Source organism: Propithecus coquereli, unplaced genomic scaffold, assembly GCF_000956105.1.
Source record: "Propithecus coquereli isolate 6110/MARCELLA unplaced genomic scaffold, Pcoq_1.0 Scaffold120, whole genome shotgun sequence".
Lineage (NCBI taxonomy): Eukaryota > Metazoa > Chordata > Mammalia > Primates > Indriidae > Propithecus > Propithecus coquereli.
Window position 1 is genome coordinate 898,964 of NW_012136081.1, and position 18,607 is coordinate 917,570.

Consider the following 18,607-nt stretch of genomic DNA (forward strand, 5'->3'; position numbering starts at 1 on the left):
TGAGCAACAACAACAAAAAATAGGTAAATTGGACTTCGTAAAAAAAACTTTTAAACTTTGGTGCAGCAAAGAACATTATCAAGAATGTGAAAAGACAACTTACAGAATGTGAGAAAATGTTTGCAAATCATAGATCTGATAAGGGCTTAGTATCCAGAATACATAAAGAATGAGTATAACTCAACATTTAATAAACCCTTAATTTCTGAAGGGGATTTTTAAAAAGAAAAAAAAAACAGTTAAAAATGGGCAAAGACTTGAATAGACATCTGTCCAGAAAAGAGATACATGAGAACTAAAAGAACATGAGAAGATGTTCATTGGTCAGTAAGGAAATGCAAATCAAAACACACCATCTAGGATGTTTCTAATTTCAAAAACGGAAAATAACAAGTGGGGTTGGCAAAAGTTTGGAGAAATTAGAAGCCTCATACACTGCTGGTGGAAATCTAAACGGGTACAGTCATTTTGTAAAACAGTCTGGCAGTTCCTCAAAAGATTACCGTATGACCCAGCAATCGCAATCTTAGGTATATACCCAAGAGAAATGAAAACATATGTCCACACAGCAACTTGCACACAAATGTCCACAGCACCATTATTCATAATAACCAAAAAGTGGGAATAACCCAAACGTCCGTCAACTTATGAATAAATAAACAAATCATGGCATATACACACCGTGGAATATTATTCAGCCATAAAGAGCAAACAAGTACCCATCCATGCTACAACAGAAATGAGTCTTGGAAAAAGACTTATGCTACGTAAAGAAGTCAGACAAAAAAGACCATGTAATGTGTGATTCCATTTACATGAAATGCCCAGAACAGGAAAATCCACAGAGACAGAAAGATTAGTGGTTACCAGGGGATGGGGGAAGGGGGAAACAGGGAGTGATTACTTCATGGGTATGGGGTGTTTTTCTGGAGTGATAAAATTTGAAACTAAAGAAAGGTGGTGGTTGCACAACATTGTAAATGCACTAAATGCCACCATAGTGCACACTTTAAAATGGTTAATTGCATGTTACATTATTAATAATTTTACCTCAATTAAAAAAATAAACTTCAATTATAAGAGTGAATAGAAACTGAAATACATAAACATCACCTCCAGTGCCCTGGTGGCACTGAGAGCCCACTGTGTGCCAAGCCCCTCTCCCTCTCCCTGCAGCCCCAAGAGGTGGGGATTCTATGGGGCCCAGCAAGGAACAGTCTCACATGGCTACCAAGGGACAGTGCTAGGGTCTTTCAGGCCTCCCTGCCCCCAGACTCCCAGCAATCTCTGTGGCCCCCTGGAGTTCTCTCCTGGCCTCCCTGGGTGGGAGCTGGTGAGGTCAGGGACTGGGAACGTTTCTGAGGCCACAAGGCGGGAGTTAATGACTGAGGAGCTTGGAATGTGCTGCCTGTGAAAGGACCTCCTTGTGGCTCCACCAACGGTTAGAGCAGGAAGGGACTTTCAAAGTCATGTAATCACTCACACACACACACACACACACACACACACACACACACACTATTTGAGACCTGAGCCCCTGCTCTGCCAGCTGCCCCAGACTGCTTGTGGAGGGGGGCAGGGTGAATGTAGCAGGCAGGTGAATGTAGCCAAGGTTGATGTGTGTCAGGTTGCATATATGCCACCATCTGGCTGCCTGTGTCACCCCTGACCTGTCTGGTTTGTGCGCAGCCAAGGAGTTCAGATCTCAGTCAGTGTGTGAGTGTGTGTGCGTGCGTGTGTGTGTGTGTGTGTGTGTGTGTGTGTGTACGTGTTCCATGAGTGCCTTAACGTGTGATCGGAGTCCCAAGGACTCCCACCTCACCTCCCACCTTCCTTTTTTTAACATGTGAATTTATTTTTGCTACTATTATCAAATTCTTACTAAGTGCAGTGTTAAGCATAGGACATTATTTTATTTTATTTTTTTTTGAGACAGAGTCTTACTGTGTTGCCCGGGCTAGAGTGCCGTGGCGTCATCTTAGCTCACAGCAACCTCAAACTCCTGAGCTCAAGCGATCCGCCCGCCTCGGCCTCCCAGAGAGCTAGGATTACAGGCGTGAGCCACCACGCCCGGCCATAGGACATTATTTTATTTCTGCCCTCCAACAACCCTGAGATATACTTATCATTATATCTCCATTTTACAGACGGAGAAACAGAGGCTCTGAGAGATTGTGTACCTTATCTAGGTCACAAAACTGGTGAGCAGCGTAACCAGAATTCAAACCCATGACCCAGAGTTGTCTGACTGCAGAATGCGTGTTCTTTCCATGGGTCACACTGCCTGAAAAAATCTCTTTCTCTCTCTCTCTGTCTCTCTCTCTCTCTCTCTCTCTCTCTCTCTCTCTCTCTCTCTCTCTCTCACACACACACACACACACACACACCCCTATAGTTCTCATGGTGGTAAACTGCTGTGGTTTCTTTTCCTTTAGAGGAAGACAAACGTTGAGTAGAACAAGGGCAAGGGAGAGGCAGCAGGCTGGTAACCACCTTCTGAGTGCACAGCACCTTACAGCTTACAAAGCACTTTCACATTTATGATCTCATTTGATCCCACAAAAGCTCTGTGAGGTCAGCAGGAAGGCACAATTGGGACTGGGACTCAGAAGGAAGGTGACCTGCCTAGGGTCACACATACAGAACATGGTAGCTCTGGGACTAGGACCGCAGAGCCAAGTTGGCCTCCTGGCTCTAAGTACTGAGTACACCCACAGACCCCTGGCTTCTGTTCCCAATGAAGACAGCCCAGGACCCTGCTTCCCTGATGGCAAAACTGGAGCCAATCAAATGGAGGTACTGGTGGAAAAGAAGGAAAGCCCAACCCTCTTTTCTGTAGTTGCGTGACCCTGGCAGCTCCTTACTCTCTCTCGGCCTCAGTTTCTTCATCTATAAAATGGGAGGAAGCAGAGAGGAAGTTTGAGGAGGGTGCTCTCAGCAGTGCCCTTTCGCATGTGTGAAAAGGTGTCTGTGCAACTGTGAGGCCTTTGAAAAATCTTGGCTGAGCCTGGTCTTGGAGCTCCCACAGCCCTAACTTGGCAACCTGCTTCAGCCACTCACTTAGTGACCTCGGGCAATTCATTTCAACAGCTCTTAGCCTCAGTTTCCCCATCTGCAAACTGGGGATGATGATGGTCCCTACCTCCTAAGCGCATTTGGCCATGGCCTCACATCCACACAGACCGTTGACATACTCTCCAAGCTGGTGACCACAGCTCCGGAAGGGAAGTGACAGTAAAGACAGCGTTTGTCAGACCTGAGGATGCCTGTGTCCCACTACAGGCTCTCACTGCTTATAAGAGCCCAGAACTAAAACTTGTTATAGCTCCTGAGATGATCATGAGTAACGCAATTATATTGCATTATATCTGTGGGTAGTTCAGAGCATTACCTTGTTTATTGTAAACATTTTAAATATATCATGAATTTTGTAACCCTGGTTTGGAATGTATTCACTTTTTAGTTACTTGAGGCCTTAAAACAATGCCAGTGGAGGGTCCTCATTCCAGGAAGCCTTGGGTGGCACTTGGTATGGTTCCTGGCATGAAATAAGCAGTCAGTACATAGTAATAATAATCCGTCACATTTACAATCCACATTACACTTTCCAGGCCGCTTTCACATTCATTTCCAAACCCCCACGCGCGGCAAGGTAGCTATGTGATTATTTCGTCCTGTTTCACGGACGCAGAAACAGGAGGCCAGCCAGGCCGGGAGGGGTCGGGGGCGCGGCCCGGCGGGGGGCGGCGGGCTGGCGGGCGGGGCGCGCGCTCGCTCAGGTGCGTAAATCCGCGGGGAATCCTCGGCTCCCGCGGGCGTGGCGAGGAAGTTGCACCATGTATGGGCAGCTACGTCAGAGGGGGGCGTGCCGCCGCGGGGCGGGGGACGCCGAGTCTGCCCTTTTCCCCACCAAAAGGCGGCTGCGGACCGTAGGAGGCGTCGAAAAGTTCGGGACGGACAGGCAAAAGGCGGCGCGTCTGGAGAGGTGGAGCCCTGAGGTGACCGGCGCCGCTGCGAAACGCCCCCACCTCCCGCGGTCGGAGTGGTTCAGCCCGAGAACTTTTCATTCATAAAAAGAAAAGACTCCGCGAGGCGCGCGTGAGTCAGAACCCAAGCTGCCGACGCGGACCCCACAGAGCAGCCAGCCCAGGGCATGTTCCGAGACTTCGGGGAACCCGGACCGAGCTCCGGGGCCGGCAGCGCATACGGCGGCCCCCCGCAGCCCCCCGCCGCGGCGCAGGCGGCGGCCCAGCAGGTGAGACGGCCCCCTGGGCTTCCCGGGTGGCCAGCGCTCGGGACGCGAGGGTCAGCTCCCGCACGCTCCGGACCGGAGCCGGGAGCAGGAGTAGGGCCCAGGTCTGGGGCCGGGGGCCGAGGATCCTGCCCGATCTCCGCCGTCCAGGGGCCAGTTTCCCCCCGACGGGCCAGAGGAAGGCGCGCACCGGGAGGAACAAAGATCTGCGAACGCCCCTCTCTCACTCGTCCCCTTCTCCCTGCCTGAAGTGGATCTGCCCCTCCACCTCTGTTACCTTCTTTCTTTCCTCTGGTCCACCGCTCATTTCTGTGTCCCACCTGCCTCAGAAAGGACCCCGGACGCCTGGGTTCGTCCTGGCCCCGACGGATCAGAGGGTCTTTCCATCTCGGGCTAAATTCCTGGGATTCGGAGTCTGGGCTGTGCCTGAAACGTCCCGACACACGAGGGACGCCGGATCTATTGGGACAACAGCCCGGACAGAGTGGGAATCCTCGGCACTGTGACCGTCAGTGTGTCTGTCTGTCCTTCTCTACTCCGTCGCCTAGTGCCTATCTCGACACAGTGGAGCCTGGCGGCCCCTGGCAGTGGAACCTGACAGGTTCCTGGAGACTGGCTCTCGACCCCTTTTGCTGAATGGGGACCGCGAGGTGCCGGAACGTGCGCTGGGTAGTGCTGCTGGCAACTCCCGCGCCCCCGCCTCTCGGCACCGAACGGCGCCCACTGCCGGCTGGGGGGACCTGAGAGGTTGCAGGTGCCCATTTCCTGTCGAGGGGCTGCGAGCACGTGTCGTCAGGGAGGGAATGAGAGGCGTCCGTTCCGCCGAGTCACCGAGGCTGAGTCACTCGGGGCGCCCCTCCCTTCCTGGCCCCGAGCGGCCCGAGCCGGGACAACCTTGGAAGCGGGAGATGCCGCTGGCGGTGCCTCGACCGGGAACTGGGGTCACTGGGCCGCTGGGTCTGCCGCGCAGGGCCAGGGCCACTGCTGTTGGGACTTGCCTGGGCTTGTGGGGCGCTTCCCGGACTACTGAGCGCCAGCACCCGGAGCCCAGCGGCAGACCTCGAACCCAGTTCTCCTCCCAGAAAACTGAGCCCCCATCCCAACCCATTCCTCAGGTTTCTGGCTGAAAGAGGATGGTCACAGGAGCAACGTGCTGGGTGCTTGCCACATCATTTACCGTATTTCATGGAATCTAAGACCTCAGACTGGGCGTGGTGGCTCACGCCTGTAATCCTAGCACTCTGGGAGGCCGAGGCGGGAGGATGGCTGGAGGTTAGGAGTTTGAGACCGGCCTGAGCAAGAGCGAGACCCCGTTTCCACTAAAAAATAGAAAGAAATTATCTGGACAACTAAAAGTATATAGAAAAAATTAGCCGGGCGTGGTGGCACATGCTTGTAGTCCCAGCTACTCGGGAGGCTGAGGCAGGAGGATCCCTTGAGCCCAGGAGTTTGAGGTTGCTGTGAGCTAGGCTGACACCACAGCACTTTCGCCCGGGCAACAGAGTGAGACTCTGTTTCCAAAAAAAAAAAAGACCTCATAGATTTTAAAACCTGCCATTATTTTGTGCCACTAATTTTTTTAAATGGGATGTTGTACTCCTTACCTGTGATAATATTAATAGTGAGGAAACTGAAGCACATTGAGGTTAAATAACTTACCCAGGGTCACACAGCCAGTAAGTGTCTGAGCTGAGATTAGAACTGGGACAGCTAGAACCCAGAGCAGTGGCTCTTATCTGCCTCATCCCCTCTGCACTGGGCACCTGCCACTTACCAGACTGATCACACACATTGTCTCACCTGATTTCACAGCCTCCCTGTGAACTAGGTGTTGTAATTATCCTTTCTGTGCAGATGGGTGCAGGAAGTGGGTAAGAGCCCAGGTGCCTGGGCTCAAATCCCATTTCCTACTTATTGGCTGTGTGTTTGTGGACAACCGTTCTCCTGTCTGAAAATGAAGGTACTATTGTGCCAATTATATGAGTCAGTATTTGTAAAGTGGTTAGAACAGTGCTTGGCAGTTCATACTTTTTAAGTATTAGCTCCGATGGGGAAACAGAGGCACAGAGAGATTATGTGACCTGCCAAAAGACACACAGCTATTGAATAGCAGTTTGTCACCAAGCCCAACTCCGACTGTCAAGCTGTGCTCTTTCTGGTCTCCCAGAACCAGTATCTACATTGAGGGTGGACAGCAGTGTGGTCTCTGCTCACTGAAAGCCCCTCAATCCCCACAGACTTCATGCCTGCCCTTCCATTTCTTGTCCCTCAGAAGTTCCACTTTGCGCCAAGCATCAACGCTGTGAGTGGCAGTCAGGAGCTGCAGTGGATGGTGCAGCCTCATTTCCTGGGACCCAGCAGCTACCCTAGGCCTCTATCCTACCCCCAGTACAGCCCCCCACAACCCCGGCCAGGAGTCATCCGGGCCCTGGGGCCGCCTCCAGGGGTACGTCGCCGGCCCTCTGAACAGGTAAGGGGCAGAGGCATTGTACTGGGTCCAATTGACCACAGGGGTGATGGGGTACAGAGCACAAGCTCTTGCTAGAAAGAAGAGCACAGGCTTAGAAGAGGGGAAGATAGGGCCATTGGTGTCTATTGTCCAAGGCAGAAAATGATAGGAATCCCTGGGAAGGCCCAGAGGACAATACAGTCACTTCTGTATCAGCAAAAGCTTCTTGGAGAAGGTGGCATATCAGCCTAGAAAGACGGGGTAGGATTTGCATAGGTAGAGATGAAGGAAAGGACATTCCAGGTGGAGGGGATGGCAGGAGCAAGAATAGAAGTGGAGGTGAGAAGGTGTAAGGTACGCATGTGGAAAGGTGAGAGGACCTCTGCCTGCTGACATACATGTGCAAGGTGGGCTTATGCTGTCTGGGGAGAGAACAGGAGAGAGGTCCCTTCAGCTACTCTCTGGGTCTCAGTTTCACTGTCTCATTTAATCCCCACAAAAACTCTCTAGGGGAATGTACTCTGGTTTTCCCCATCTTCCAGCCCAGGAAATGAAGGCACAGAGGGGTAGTCACTTGCACAAGTAGTGAGTAATGAGATGGGACTGGCCTTGGCCCCAGGTCTATCCAACTCTGAAGTCAGATCCTAACCATCAAGCCACCCTGTCTCACTGGATCCTAGTTCTTGCTCTGGAACCATAAACAAGTGCATCCTCCCTGGGCTTCAGTTCTTTACATGTAAAATTGGGTTAAGAATTTATGTTTAAAAAAAAATCTATGTAAAGCACTTAGCTGGCACATAGTGTGTTCCCAGTAAATTGCAACATATTCAGCAGCACTCATTAGTCCTTCCAGTGCCCACAGTTCCTGGGGGTAGGAAGAGACTTGGCTGTTCAGAGATCCAGAAGGATGAGGGTCCTGCAATAAGGGGTAACCCCACCCCAGGTGCTCAGAGGTGGAAAGACCACTTCTGGCTGGGGAATGAGAAGGCTTCCTGGAGGCAGGGGTAGCTTGAGTCCCGGGAGATGAAGAGGGTTGAGGTTTGTGAAGGGGGAGGCCATTAAGGGAGAGAAATGAGCACTAAAGCTAGGTGCGAGGAGGGAATTTGACCAAGCTGACTAGTGGTTCAGCAGGGATAACTGGTTGGGGTCACCAGTCCCTAAATCACAGGTTGAGGGGGTCTCCCGTGCTTCTGTACCCTCTGCCGGGGTCATACCACTGGACCACCGCAGGGGCGGGGGGCTAGTTCCCAGCAGCCAGTGGCCCAGGGTCCTCCTCACCGACACCCTCACCCTAAACCCCCCAGATCAGCCCAGAGGAGGAGGAGCGCCGCCGAGTAAGGCGCGAGCGGAACAAGCTGGCTGCGGCCAAGTGCAGAAATCGGAGGAAGGAACTGACCGACTTCCTGCAGGCGGTGAGCACCGGCCCTGTGGAGGGCGCCCAGGCCCTGACCCACAGATCCTCAGAGGGACCTCGGCTCCCAGGAGCCCGCGGGGTCCCAGTGTATGTAGCCCCCCAACACCACCCTGGCTCCGGGTCAGTCCTTCTGGGAATAGGTCGAGGAAAAACCGATTAAAAATTGCAGCACGTCTCACTCGCTGCAGAGCAGAGCTGAAGCTCAGCCAGCAATCTCCTAAGAGCCCGGCCTGATGGGAGTCATGCCCATTTTCTCCCAGGGGCTCATGGGAGTTGCAGTCCAGACTTGCTAGGGATTTCCCACCCCCCACCGCCAGCACCACCTGAGGTTCTGGGGTATTCAGCCTTCATCTTCCTGACTCCTCTCCTGACACTCTACAGGAGACTGACAAACTGGAAGATGAGAAATCTGGGCTGCAGCGGGAGATTGAGGAGCTGCAGAAGCAGAAGGAGCGCCTGGAGCTGGTGTTGGAAGCCCACCGACCCATCTGCAAAATCCCGGAAGGAGTCAAGGAGAGGGACACAGGCAGTACCAGCAGCACCAACAGCCCACCAGCCTCCTGCCACCCTGTACCTTGTATCTCCTTGTCCCCAGGTCCTGTGCTTGAACCTGAGGCATTGCACACTCCCACACTCATGACCACACCCTCCCTGACTCCTTTCACCCCCAGTCTGGTCTTCACCTATCCCAGCACCCCTGAGCCCTGTGCCTCGGCTCATCGCAAGAGTAGCAGCAGCAGTGGGGACCCATCCTCTGACCCTCTTGGGTCCCCCACCCTCCTTGCTTTGTGAGGCACCCCAGACCCACTCCCTGCAGGTGCCACCTGCACCTGCAGCCAACATCTTCTCTCCTTCCTCCGTGGGTCCAGCTGGCCTGGACCATATCCCACACCCAACCCCAGCAGGTTCTTCTCCATCCCTCCAGATGAGACTAAGCAAATTTTGCTTCGCAATAGAGCCAGCTTGGGGCCATCAAAGCTACCCACTGTTTTTCTAGAGCTGGCCTCTCTAGCACAATTTGCACTAAATCAGAAACAAAATATTTCCCGCTTGTGCCAGAGGAATCCTGGCAGCCCAAAGAGACTCTGTAGGTCCCTAGGGGGTCCTCTGGAGCCCTAACCCCTTTCAGCCCACCCCCACACTCCACATCACCCTGTTCCTGTGATCTACCCAACCCTACCCACTGACCTAAGGTGCCATTCTACCAGCCTAGAACACTAACTCACCCAGCCCCACTGCCAGCAGCAGCAGGTGATTGGACCAGGGCATTCTGCTGGCCCCTCCTCAATAGCACAGCTGAGGAGGCACCAGAGGCTCCTGTGATGAGCTGACTTGCAGACCCCAGCTCTGAGAAGCCTTTAGCTCCAGGGAATCCAAGCCTCCACAGTGAGGGCAGCTGCTATTTATTTTCCTAAAGAGAGTATTTTTATACAAACCTGCCAAAATGGAATAAAAGGCTTGAAGCTCTGGCCTAGGCATCTCATTAGACCCAGAGGCTAAAGGGAGAACATTTGGAGCCAGAAGACCAGCTCCACAGACTGACTGCATGACTTTGGACAAATTCTTTGATGTTTTTGGATCTTGATTGTCTTATATGACAAATGAGGCTACGCTCTACCTCATCTCCAGGATTGAAAGGAAAGAATGCTCTGGGATACAAGCGAAGAGGATTATCATCCTTCTTCCCATCGGGGCCCACAGCGTTCCTGCGTGTGCCACGGGGGGGCGCTGTTATGCCCCCTTCCAGCCTCAGAGGAGACGGACGAGTGGGTTCTAGGCCCCCAACACCTGCTTCCTGCCCCATTGTCTTGGACAGGAAGGAGCCGGGAAGGGAACTGGAGCCACTTCGGGGGCCGGATTACGGCTTGTTCCGGCGCCCTACGGGGGGAGTCAGTGGTTTACCACCACCCCGCATCCCATCACAGGCTCGAGGTAATGGGGGAGTCATTAGTTCTGCAGTCCTTCGGATGGGAAGGGTACCCTATCTCAGCGTCTCCACCCTCGACCCAACCCCGACAGTACCAACAGTATCAAACAGACTGCCCAGGCTCGGGCTCCGCTTCCGTCCCGGTTTATTAGCCCTCACCCAACCCCCAGCAAGTCCATCTGCTCCAGCCTTCAGTCCCCCTGCTGCCCCGCCAGCGAGAGCGAGGGGCCCTCCTCGGTTTCAGGGTTTCTTAGTCCATGCCAGCGGCCCCTCGTGCGCAGCCAGGACGGCGTCCAGGTCCCGAGGTTCATCGCAGTCCCAGAGCTCCGGGAGCAATCCGGGTGGGCGTTGGCGTGGAGGAAGCAGCGCCCTCAGTCATCGGGGGAGCAGGCCAGGGGCAACTGATCCGGACTGCCCACGCTGCCGGTGCTGGAGCTTCCATCGCCTAGGTCGCGGGGCCCGCAGGGGGGCAGGGCGAGCTCGGGTGTTGGCCCGGCGCCTGAGCCCCCAGCGCCGCCGGGGCCGCCGCGGGGGCCCCATTCCTCTCCCAGCGCCAGGCAGAGCTCCTTAAGCGCCAGGTTCTCCCGCAGCAGCTCCTCCTGGCGGCCCTCCAGCTCGGCCAGCTTCTGCCAACAGCCGCCCAGGTCCTCGCGCACGGCCCGGGATGCCTGAGTCCCGAAGAGCTGCCACTGGCGCGCGGCGCGCCGCCCGCGCTGGCGCTCCGAGTCCAGGAAGCAGCAGAGGTCGCGCAGCTCGCGGTTCTCTGCCTGCAGGCGCCGGTTGAGCTGCTTGAGCTCGCGGATCTCGCCCAGGTGACCCTGCAGCTGCCGATTCACCTCCTGCATGAGGCGGCCGCGCTGCACCAGAGCCGCCAGGCGCGCCGCCTCCTCCCGCCGCAGGCGCCGCACCAGCTCCTCCTTGCCCAGCGCCGCCATCTCCTCATCCGTCAGCTCCTCCAGGCCTCCTGCCTCGGCCTCCATGGCTGGTCAGGCAGCTGGAGCATCGCCCGCCCGCCGCCGAAGCCCAGGAGCCCCACGTCGGGCCCAGCGCGGCTCAGGCTCGGGCTCCGGCTCCGCGGGCGGCAAGCAGTGGCGGAGGTAGCGTAGGCTGCAGCAGCCACCGGGGGTGGGCACGCGGCGGGGCGCGCGCCGGGGCGGGGCCGCATGACGTTGCGGAAAGACAGCCAATCCGGGGGAGCCTCCCTGGAAAGGGGCGGGGCCTGGGCACCAGAGCAGGTTCCTGGCCCTCTCCGGACCTCAGTGTCTCTGACCCTCGAAAACAAGGGACTACCGCGTCATCGTCCTCCGCACCAGTCACAACCCCCAGATAGGCGCTTCCTACCTCCAAGTTCCAGATCTCCTCAAGCTCAAGCCTAGGCTTCTCGGCTCCTCTGAGATCCAGCACTCGGCTGTCGGCCCCTGACTCCTGCCCATCCCCGAAGGATTCTTTTCCAGCCCCTCTTACCTTTGGTTTAACTCGAGAGTCTCGGCTCACTAAGCATCGCTCCTAACTCCTCAGAACCCTGAATTGAAACGTCCTAGCTCACCATTCGCCTACTCTCCCTCCCAGGGAGGGTTTCCTCCCTGGCGGGAGAGACATACAAGAGATTCGTTTGTTCAATAAACCTGTATTGCGTGCAAGGCCCATGCAGAAATAAATTTGACTAAGATCCTGATCCTGTCCTCACAGAGGTCGCATTCTGGCAGGAGAGATAGGTTGTGTTAAACCAGAAGCAAACGGAGGAGAGGAGTATGGTCTGAAATAATCCCCAAAAGGTTTCCCAGAAAACGTGATATCTGAGGGGCTCTGGTAGATGCATATGATTTTGCCGAGTAAAGACAGAGCTATTTCAGGGAGAATAGCATGGTGAAAGACACTGGCACCTAAAAGCTGCTTTAGGAATAATGAGGGTAGCTTGATGTTTTTTGAAAGGCAGATGTGTGGAGAAAAGTGGTAAGAGAGGGAGGGAGGCTTCAAGAGTAGGCAGAAGCCAAATTCTTAAAGAGGTTTCAATACTAGGCTGGAGCGTTTCCAAAGGCCAGTAAGGATTTTAAGCAGGGGAGTAACATTTTAAAATATGCGTTGAACAAAATTGTTCAGCCTGCTCTGTGTGGGAGGGACCCTGGGAGGGAGGGGTTGTAGGCAAGGAGATTAGAAACACTGTGTCAATCAATGATCAAGGAGAGCTATGCAGAAAGACTGCGCTGGGGCAGTGTTGGTGCGAGTGGAGAGGACAAACAGATACTAACATTCGGGAGGCAAATCACCAGACTGAATGTGGGGAGAGAGGAGTCTGGGAGAAAGCGCAGGTTTCTAGTATGAGAACTGGGTGAATGTTGGGGCTGTCACTGAGATAGGGACGCAAGAAAGAAACAGATTGGGGAGAGCGAGATCTGTCTGGAATACGTTGAGCTTTTGAGGGGCTTATGGGAAAACAGCATGAAGAGACTTGGCAGACAGGCGGCCCCTCCGGATGTGGACTTCCAGGCAGAGCTCTGAGGGGCTAAATGAGAGACGTCATTAGCTCGTGTGGGGGTGTGGCTAAAACAATATTGGGGGCAGGTGCTCCAGGCTCAGAAGTGCCCAATCGCAGGATGGACAGAGGGGCCTCCAGCAAGAGCCCCTGGAAGTCAGGTCATGCAGCCCTTTCGCAGAGAAGAGATCCAGGCTAAAGCATGAAACCCCTAAGTTTACTAAACAGGTCAAAGTTGGGAAGCCCCGAAAAGGGCAGAGAAGGTGGGAGAAAAACCAGGAGGAAGAGAAGGGAGAGGTTGCTGGGGCAGGGGAGGCACTCCGGACGCCCCTCTGCAAACGGCTGCGGGGGTGGGGTTGGGACTCCCCCTCCCTGCGGGAGAGACTACTCCACCGCCCAGGCCTCCGCCTCTTCCCTCACCACCCCCGCCCTCACTCCGCGTCTATCCCGGAAGTGGTCCTTCGCTGGCTCCGGGTGCCCGGAGCCGAATCTCAGCGCTCCCGGAAGTGGCCCAGCGGCGGCGCGCCCGTCCCGGGCAGTGTTCGCTCCTGGTCGGGGCGCTGCGGCCCCGGACGTCGCCATGACCAGCGAGCTGGACATTTTCGTGGGGAACACGACCCTTATAGACGAGGACGTATATCGCCTCTGGCTGGATGGTTACTCGGGTCTGTGAGGGGCCGTCGGGGGGGAGACCGTTGGGCAAAGCGGTTGTTTTGGATGGGAGAGGGGCGGGGCCAGGACTTGGGCATCCTTTGGGGAAGTGGGCAGGCAGCTGGGAGTAAGGGATGTGCAGGAGTCGGGGCTGGAATCCCTGGAGGGCCTCTGGGTCGGCGGGGCGGGTCCTGATACTAGCGCCCACTCCCCAGTGAGCGACGCGGTGGCCTTGCGGGTGCGTTCGGGAATCCTGGAGCAGACGGGCGCCACGGCAGCGGTGCTGCAGAGCGACACCATGGACCACTACCGTACCTTCCACATGCTCGAGCGTCTGCTGCACGCACCGCCCAAGCTACTGCACCAGCTCATCTTCCAGATCCCGCCCTCCCGGCAGGCGCTGCTCATCGAGAGGTGCTCACCTGGTGGGATGGTGGAGATGCCAACCAGTCTGACTATATATCCATTTTGCAGGCCAAAACCGAGGCTCAGGGAGGAACAGGTCTTACCCAGGCACTCAGAAAGTGGAGAGCAGAAAGGGCCAGACCCAGGCCCTGCCAAGTCCCCCTTCCCCTTCTTTATGAAGAATCAGTGGTGTCCTCTGTGTCCACAAGGTACTACGCCTTTGACGAGGCCTTTGTTCGGGAGGTGCTGGGCAAGAAGCTGTCCAAGGGCACCAAGAAAGACCTGGATGACATCAGCACCAAAACAGGCATCACCCTCAAGAGCTGCCGGAGACAGGTGGGCGCTCCACCCACACACACCCAGCACCCCATTTACAGTCCACCCCTTCACTCCATCTGTTTGGCCACTGCCCCAGCTCCAGCCTCTGATCGTGGCAGCATCTTCATACCTAGTCTCTTCTCCCAGTTCTTTGCCCCTTCTAAACCATCACGTGCTCTGTGGCCAGAGTGGCCTTTCAGAAGCCCAGATCTCACCGTGGCTTTCCCTGCTCATAAACTTTCATTGGCTCCCGTTTCCTCCTGGGTAGCAGCTACACTCCTTGGCCTTGACCTTCAGACTGTCCCTGCAGACCTCTTTAGGCTTACATTTCTCCAGCCCCAGGCTTTCTTTTGTTCACGTTGCTCCTACCTGGAGGGTACTGTTCTTGGCCATATCTACCCCTTGAAATCCAAGGCAGGAGGTGAGATACCACGTTCTCCACAAGCCTTTTTGGTGGCGCCAGGGAGAAGTAACCCTTCTGGGCCTTTGATGCCTTTCCTCTGTGTCTCCTGTGAGCTCCCTGTGGATGGATTAGCATTTGCTCATTTTTGAGTACCTGGAGCTTAGCCAGGACAGTCATTTCCAGCTCAAGCTCCTGAAGATCCGGAGAGCATGATGCTAAAATGGGATTGCATTTAGAGATAGAGATGGAGTGAGCAAACGTTTATCCAAGGCAAGATGGCAAAAGCTGATAAACATTTGTTGAATTGATAACAGATACTAATAACTAATAATTGGCTGAAGGAAAAACAAGTGCTAAATCAGCATCTGCTGATTGGATGGGCAGATAGAGAGGGATATTCAATAAACAATTTATTGTGTGAGCATCCTCTGACCAGTTCTCCCTTTCTCTCTAACTGCCCTGCAGTTTGACAACTTCAAGCGAGTCTTCAAGGTGGTGGAAGAAATGCGGGGCTCCCTGGTGGATAACATTCAGCAACACTTCCTGCTCTCAGACCGGTTGGCCAGGTGAATGGCCAGCCATCTCCCCCTCTTGCACACTCCTTCCCTGGGCCCTGAGGCTGGTCCACCGTCTCCACTACAACCCTTTGGACCTCCCGGCTATGCCGGGGGTATGGTTATCTCATTTCTAGTCTGTACTTTGACTCAGAGTGACCTGGGTTCAAATCCCAGTCCAGCCATTTCCAGCTGGGCTATTGTGAGGTGCCACGTATAAAGCCCATGGCATGACCTCTGGCACTTAGGAAGTACTCAGTAAATGATAGCTATTAGTCGTGTGATCTCCCACTGTATCCCTTAGGAAACCTGGGCTGGAAACTTCTCTTCGCACAGATGAGGAGGCCCATAGAGAAGCGACTTGAGACACATCACACTGTGACCTAGGGCAGAGAGAGGCCAGGACTCAAATGCCCAGCTGAGGGTGCAGGTGGGAGCTGTTTGCTGAGAAGGAAATTTAAGACCTGAGAGGACCCCCCTCCCCTCCCTGCAGGGACTATGCAGCCATCGTTTTCTTTGCCAACAACCGCTTTGAGACAGGGAAAAAAAAACTGCAGTATCTGAGCTTTGGTGACTTTGCCTTCTGTGCTGAGCTCATGATCCAGAACTGGACCCTTGGAGCCGTCGGTGAGGCCCCCACTGACCCAGGTGCCTGGACACCTCCCTATCCTCTCAGGGCCTGGTTCCCCCCTAGCAGTTTCTCCTGTGGGCCCCCAGTTCCCAGCATCTTTTTCTGGTCAGGGCCCCCACCCAGGCCACCTTTGCTCATAGTCCATTTTCCCACACACTCTTGTCTGCACTCAAAGGGCTTATTGCCTGGGGCATGTCACTCCACCTGTCAGAGACTCTGTTTCCTCTTCTGTCCCGTGGGGTGCAATGAGGTGGCAGGTGAGGAAGACTCAGGGCCTCATGGGAGGGATTTCTGTCACCCACCCCAACTCCTTTCATGGGCCTCACTCAGACTCCCAGATGGATGACATGGACATGGACTTAGACAAGGAGTTTCTCCAGGACTTGAAGGAGCTCAAGGTGCTAGTGGCCGACAAGGACCTTCTGGACCTGCACAAGAGGTGACCTTGGGGAATCCATGGGGCAGGGCTTGAAATAAGAGCTCCGCTGGCTCTAGGAATGACCCTGTATCCCTGCAGCTTGGTGTGCACTGCTCTCCGGGGAAAGCTTGGCGTCTTCTCTGAGATGGAAGCCAACTTCAAGGTCTGTGGCCCCATCCAGCCTCTCTGTCCCTTGGGCACTTTCAGCCTCCAGTGCACTACCCCTGCCGGGCATCTCTGCGTCTGCCCGAGATTGACCGGCAGGTGGCGCTGCCGCACTCTGCCGGCTTGTGAGGGGGAACCAGCTCATAAGCAACGGGGACTTGGTTGATTGGGGGAGGCAGATAGATTTGGGGAGGAGCTTGTCCCTCCCCCAGCTTCTGTACTCAGCCCCCAACTTCTGGGGTAGAAGGCAGAACTCCCAGGATCCCTGCCTCACAGAACCTGTCCCGGGGGCTGGTGAATGTGGCTGCCAAGCTGACCCACAATAAGGATGTCAGAGACTTGTTTGTGGACCTCGTAGAGAAGGTGAGTTGTGCTGCCCTTGGCCCCTGTGATCCCCAACCTGACTGTCCCCAGGCTGCACTGGTGCTAAATATTCCCTTGGTCCCACAGTTTGTGGAACCCTGCCGCTCTGACCACTGGCCACTGAATGACGTGCGACTCTTCCTGAATCAGTATTCAGCATCTGTCCACTCCCTGGACGGCTTCCGGTGAGAGACACTGTTCTCCTCTCCAGCTTGGCCTTGACCTAGCCAGCCAGCTGCCGGGTCTGGCCCTCCTGAAGGCTCAGGGCTGCTCATTCTGCTATGCTGGGGGCGGAAGTCCATGTGGACCTAAGTCCTGGCTTAGAAGCTGTGTGACCTTGGGCAGATTACTTAACCTCTCTATGCCTCAGTTTCCTCATATGTGAACAGGAGATAATAATTAGAAGAACCATAAGAATTTTATGAGGACTAAATGAATTAATGTATAGAAAGCACTCAGAGCACTGTCTCAGACGTGCTGAGTATGGAGTAAACACAGCTGTCACTGTTACTGTTGTCATTACAGGCACCAGGCCCTCTGGGACCGCTACATGGGCACCCTCCGTGGCTGCCTCCTGCGCCTGTATCATGACTGAGGCCCCTCTCCCACCACCCTGCCCGTGTGACAATAAAGTTGCCATGAGTTTGGAGAGTGATCCTGTCTGCAGAGGGAGGAGCCCGTGGAGGTGTTGCAGGTGTGCACGTCTATGTCTCTGAGTGCCCTGCTGTCCACGTACAAGGATGTATGTGTACATCGGCCCCGCAGGGACTGAGACAGATCAGGGCTGGTGTCTGCGCTCAACCCATCCGGCATCTCCCCTCCTCAGCTGAGTCCACTCAGAAGCCAGGGGTCTTGTCTTGGTTTATTCAAGCCATATTGAGAAGATTTGGAGCATGGGCAAAACCTTGTGGCGGGGCTGGTGAAGCAGCAGCAGGCATAGCAGGAGATAGCTGCAGGGAAGCTGGACAGGCTCAGGGGGGACAGGAGACCCGGCGTTTTCTAACTGGTTTGTCCACGCGGGCAGTGAGTGGGTACTTGGTGATGCCGCAAGTGTTGTTCCCTCGGTGCAGCCGGAAATAGCCCTAGGAAGTTAGGGGACGTCAGGGCTGGAAGGTGGGGAGGGGCCTGTTCTGCCCTTCCCCAGTAGATCACACTCACCTTCTCTCCCCAGTGGACCCCCCAGGAGTTTTTTAGGATCCAATATGGGATGGAGCGGCGAGGACGCGACTGGGGCGAAACTGTCTCTGTCCATATCCCCTCCTCTGGTTGGTCCCTGCCAAAACCCACCAGCAGGACAGAATGATCCACATGCTGGGGGTCACAGGCGGTGGGTGTGGCCTTGATCACACCTTTCTGGTAATGCTGCAGGGCATGGGGGCAGAGGAGCTGAGTCTGGGGCCAACTCTCCTATGTCCTCCTCCCCGCATTCCCTACCCCATCTTACCCTCAGTAGCTTCATGTTGATGGTCACAGTAATGGGGCCATGGGTGGCCAGGTACTGGGCAATTCCTGGGGTGGAAGGTGCCATCAGGCCCTGCCTGCCCTGTGGCCCCTGCTCTTGGCACATGGCGTGTCAGTCTGCCCACCTTCCCCCTCCCCACTCCCTCAACCCGCCATCTCTGTCTGTAGACCCATGTGTCCGCCCGCGCCCTGGTGTCTGTCCCTATCACCCCCGCCTGTATGTCTGCCCTGCCGCACTCTGCTCGTTGTCCTGCAGCATGATGAAATCCTGGATCCAGGCCACCTTCTGGTACTTCTTGGCCTGGCACCTGTGGGTTTTGCCGTGGCCCCGGAACGGGTAGTCCTTTGCACTGGCCAGCCCGCCTGGAGATAAGCAGGATGAGGGAGGAGGCTCCGCTGCTGAACACCCCCCACCCCTGCAGCTACCCAGAGCTGCGGGTACTCACTGTTGTTGAGGACAGTTATAAACGCGTCCCAGACGAAGCCACCCTGGCAGCCATCCCCACACCGGCCACAATCGAGCAGCTCTGGTGTAAGAAGGGACAGTATGGGAGAACAGGCCCTAGTCCTCCCCCGCATCCCACATGTGTCCTTGCCCAGCCCTACCCTGCACAGAGACTTCCACAGGGGCTTTGTACGTGATTCCCCCCGCATCCTACGTGTGTCCTTGCCCAGCCCTACCCTGCACAGAGACTTCCACAGGGGCTTTGTACGTGATTCCCC

The 18,607-nt window shown here is 55.3% G+C and overlaps 4 protein-coding genes across 6 annotated transcripts in view; 2 read left to right on the top strand and 2 right to left on the bottom strand.

The window, feature by feature from the left end:
- Positions 1-3,957: 3,957 nt before the first annotated feature.
- On the top strand, positions 3,958-9,584 carry FOSL1 (FOS-like antigen 1). The gene is made up of 4 exons (XM_012665436.1): positions 3,958-4,255; positions 6,528-6,722; positions 8,006-8,113; positions 8,497-9,584. The coding sequence occupies exons 1-4, from the start codon at positions 4,154-4,156 to the stop codon at positions 8,905-8,907; spliced, it is 816 nt and encodes a 271-aa protein (XP_012520890.1). The 5' UTR covers positions 3,958-4,153; the 3' UTR covers positions 8,908-9,584.
- Positions 9,585-10,170: 586 nt separating this feature from the next.
- CCDC85B (coiled-coil domain containing 85B) lies at positions 10,171-11,393 on the bottom strand. The gene has a single exon (XM_012665437.1). The coding sequence runs from the start codon at positions 11,020-11,022 to the stop codon at positions 10,414-10,416; it is 609 nt and encodes a 202-aa protein (XP_012520891.1). The 5' UTR covers positions 11,023-11,393; the 3' UTR covers positions 10,171-10,413.
- Positions 11,394-12,984: 1,591 nt separating this feature from the next.
- FIBP (fibroblast growth factor (acidic) intracellular binding protein) lies at positions 12,985-17,072 on the top strand. 3 transcript variants are annotated; one of them, XR_001138360.1, is made up of 10 exons: positions 12,985-13,180; positions 13,382-13,580; positions 13,781-13,907; positions 14,758-14,858; positions 15,340-15,494; positions 15,808-15,916; positions 15,995-16,058; positions 16,305-16,423; positions 16,511-16,608; positions 16,949-17,072. XR_001138360.1 is itself a non-coding variant. In XM_012665439.1 (10 exons), exons 1-10 carry the CDS (start codon positions 13,096-13,098, stop codon positions 17,016-17,018), a joined length of 1,095 nt encoding a protein of 364 aa, XP_012520893.1. In that variant the 5' UTR covers positions 12,985-13,095; the 3' UTR covers positions 17,019-17,072. The 3 variants fall into 3 exon arrangements, 2 of the variants coding, with proteins under 2 accessions (XP_012520893.1, XP_012520894.1); XM_012665439.1 differs by having other exon boundaries at positions 16,337-16,423; XM_012665440.1 differs by having other exon boundaries at positions 15,340-15,473; positions 16,337-16,423.
- A 276-nt stretch (positions 17,073-17,348) lies between these two features.
- CTSW (cathepsin W) overlaps positions 17,349-18,607 on the bottom strand; it is a 3,437-nt gene continuing 2,178 nt past the window's right edge. Inside the window, exons 6-10 of the mRNA XM_012665441.1 lie at positions 18,331-18,411; positions 18,122-18,247; positions 17,868-17,932; positions 17,582-17,785; positions 17,349-17,505 (exon numbers count right to left, since the gene is read on the bottom strand). Coding sequence (XP_012520895.1) covers positions 17,395-17,505; positions 17,582-17,785; positions 17,868-17,932; positions 18,122-18,247; positions 18,331-18,411 — 587 coding nt within the window. The 3' untranslated portion in view covers positions 17,349-17,394. The remainder of the gene's footprint in view (positions 17,506-17,581; positions 17,786-17,867; positions 17,933-18,121; positions 18,248-18,330; positions 18,412-18,607) is intronic.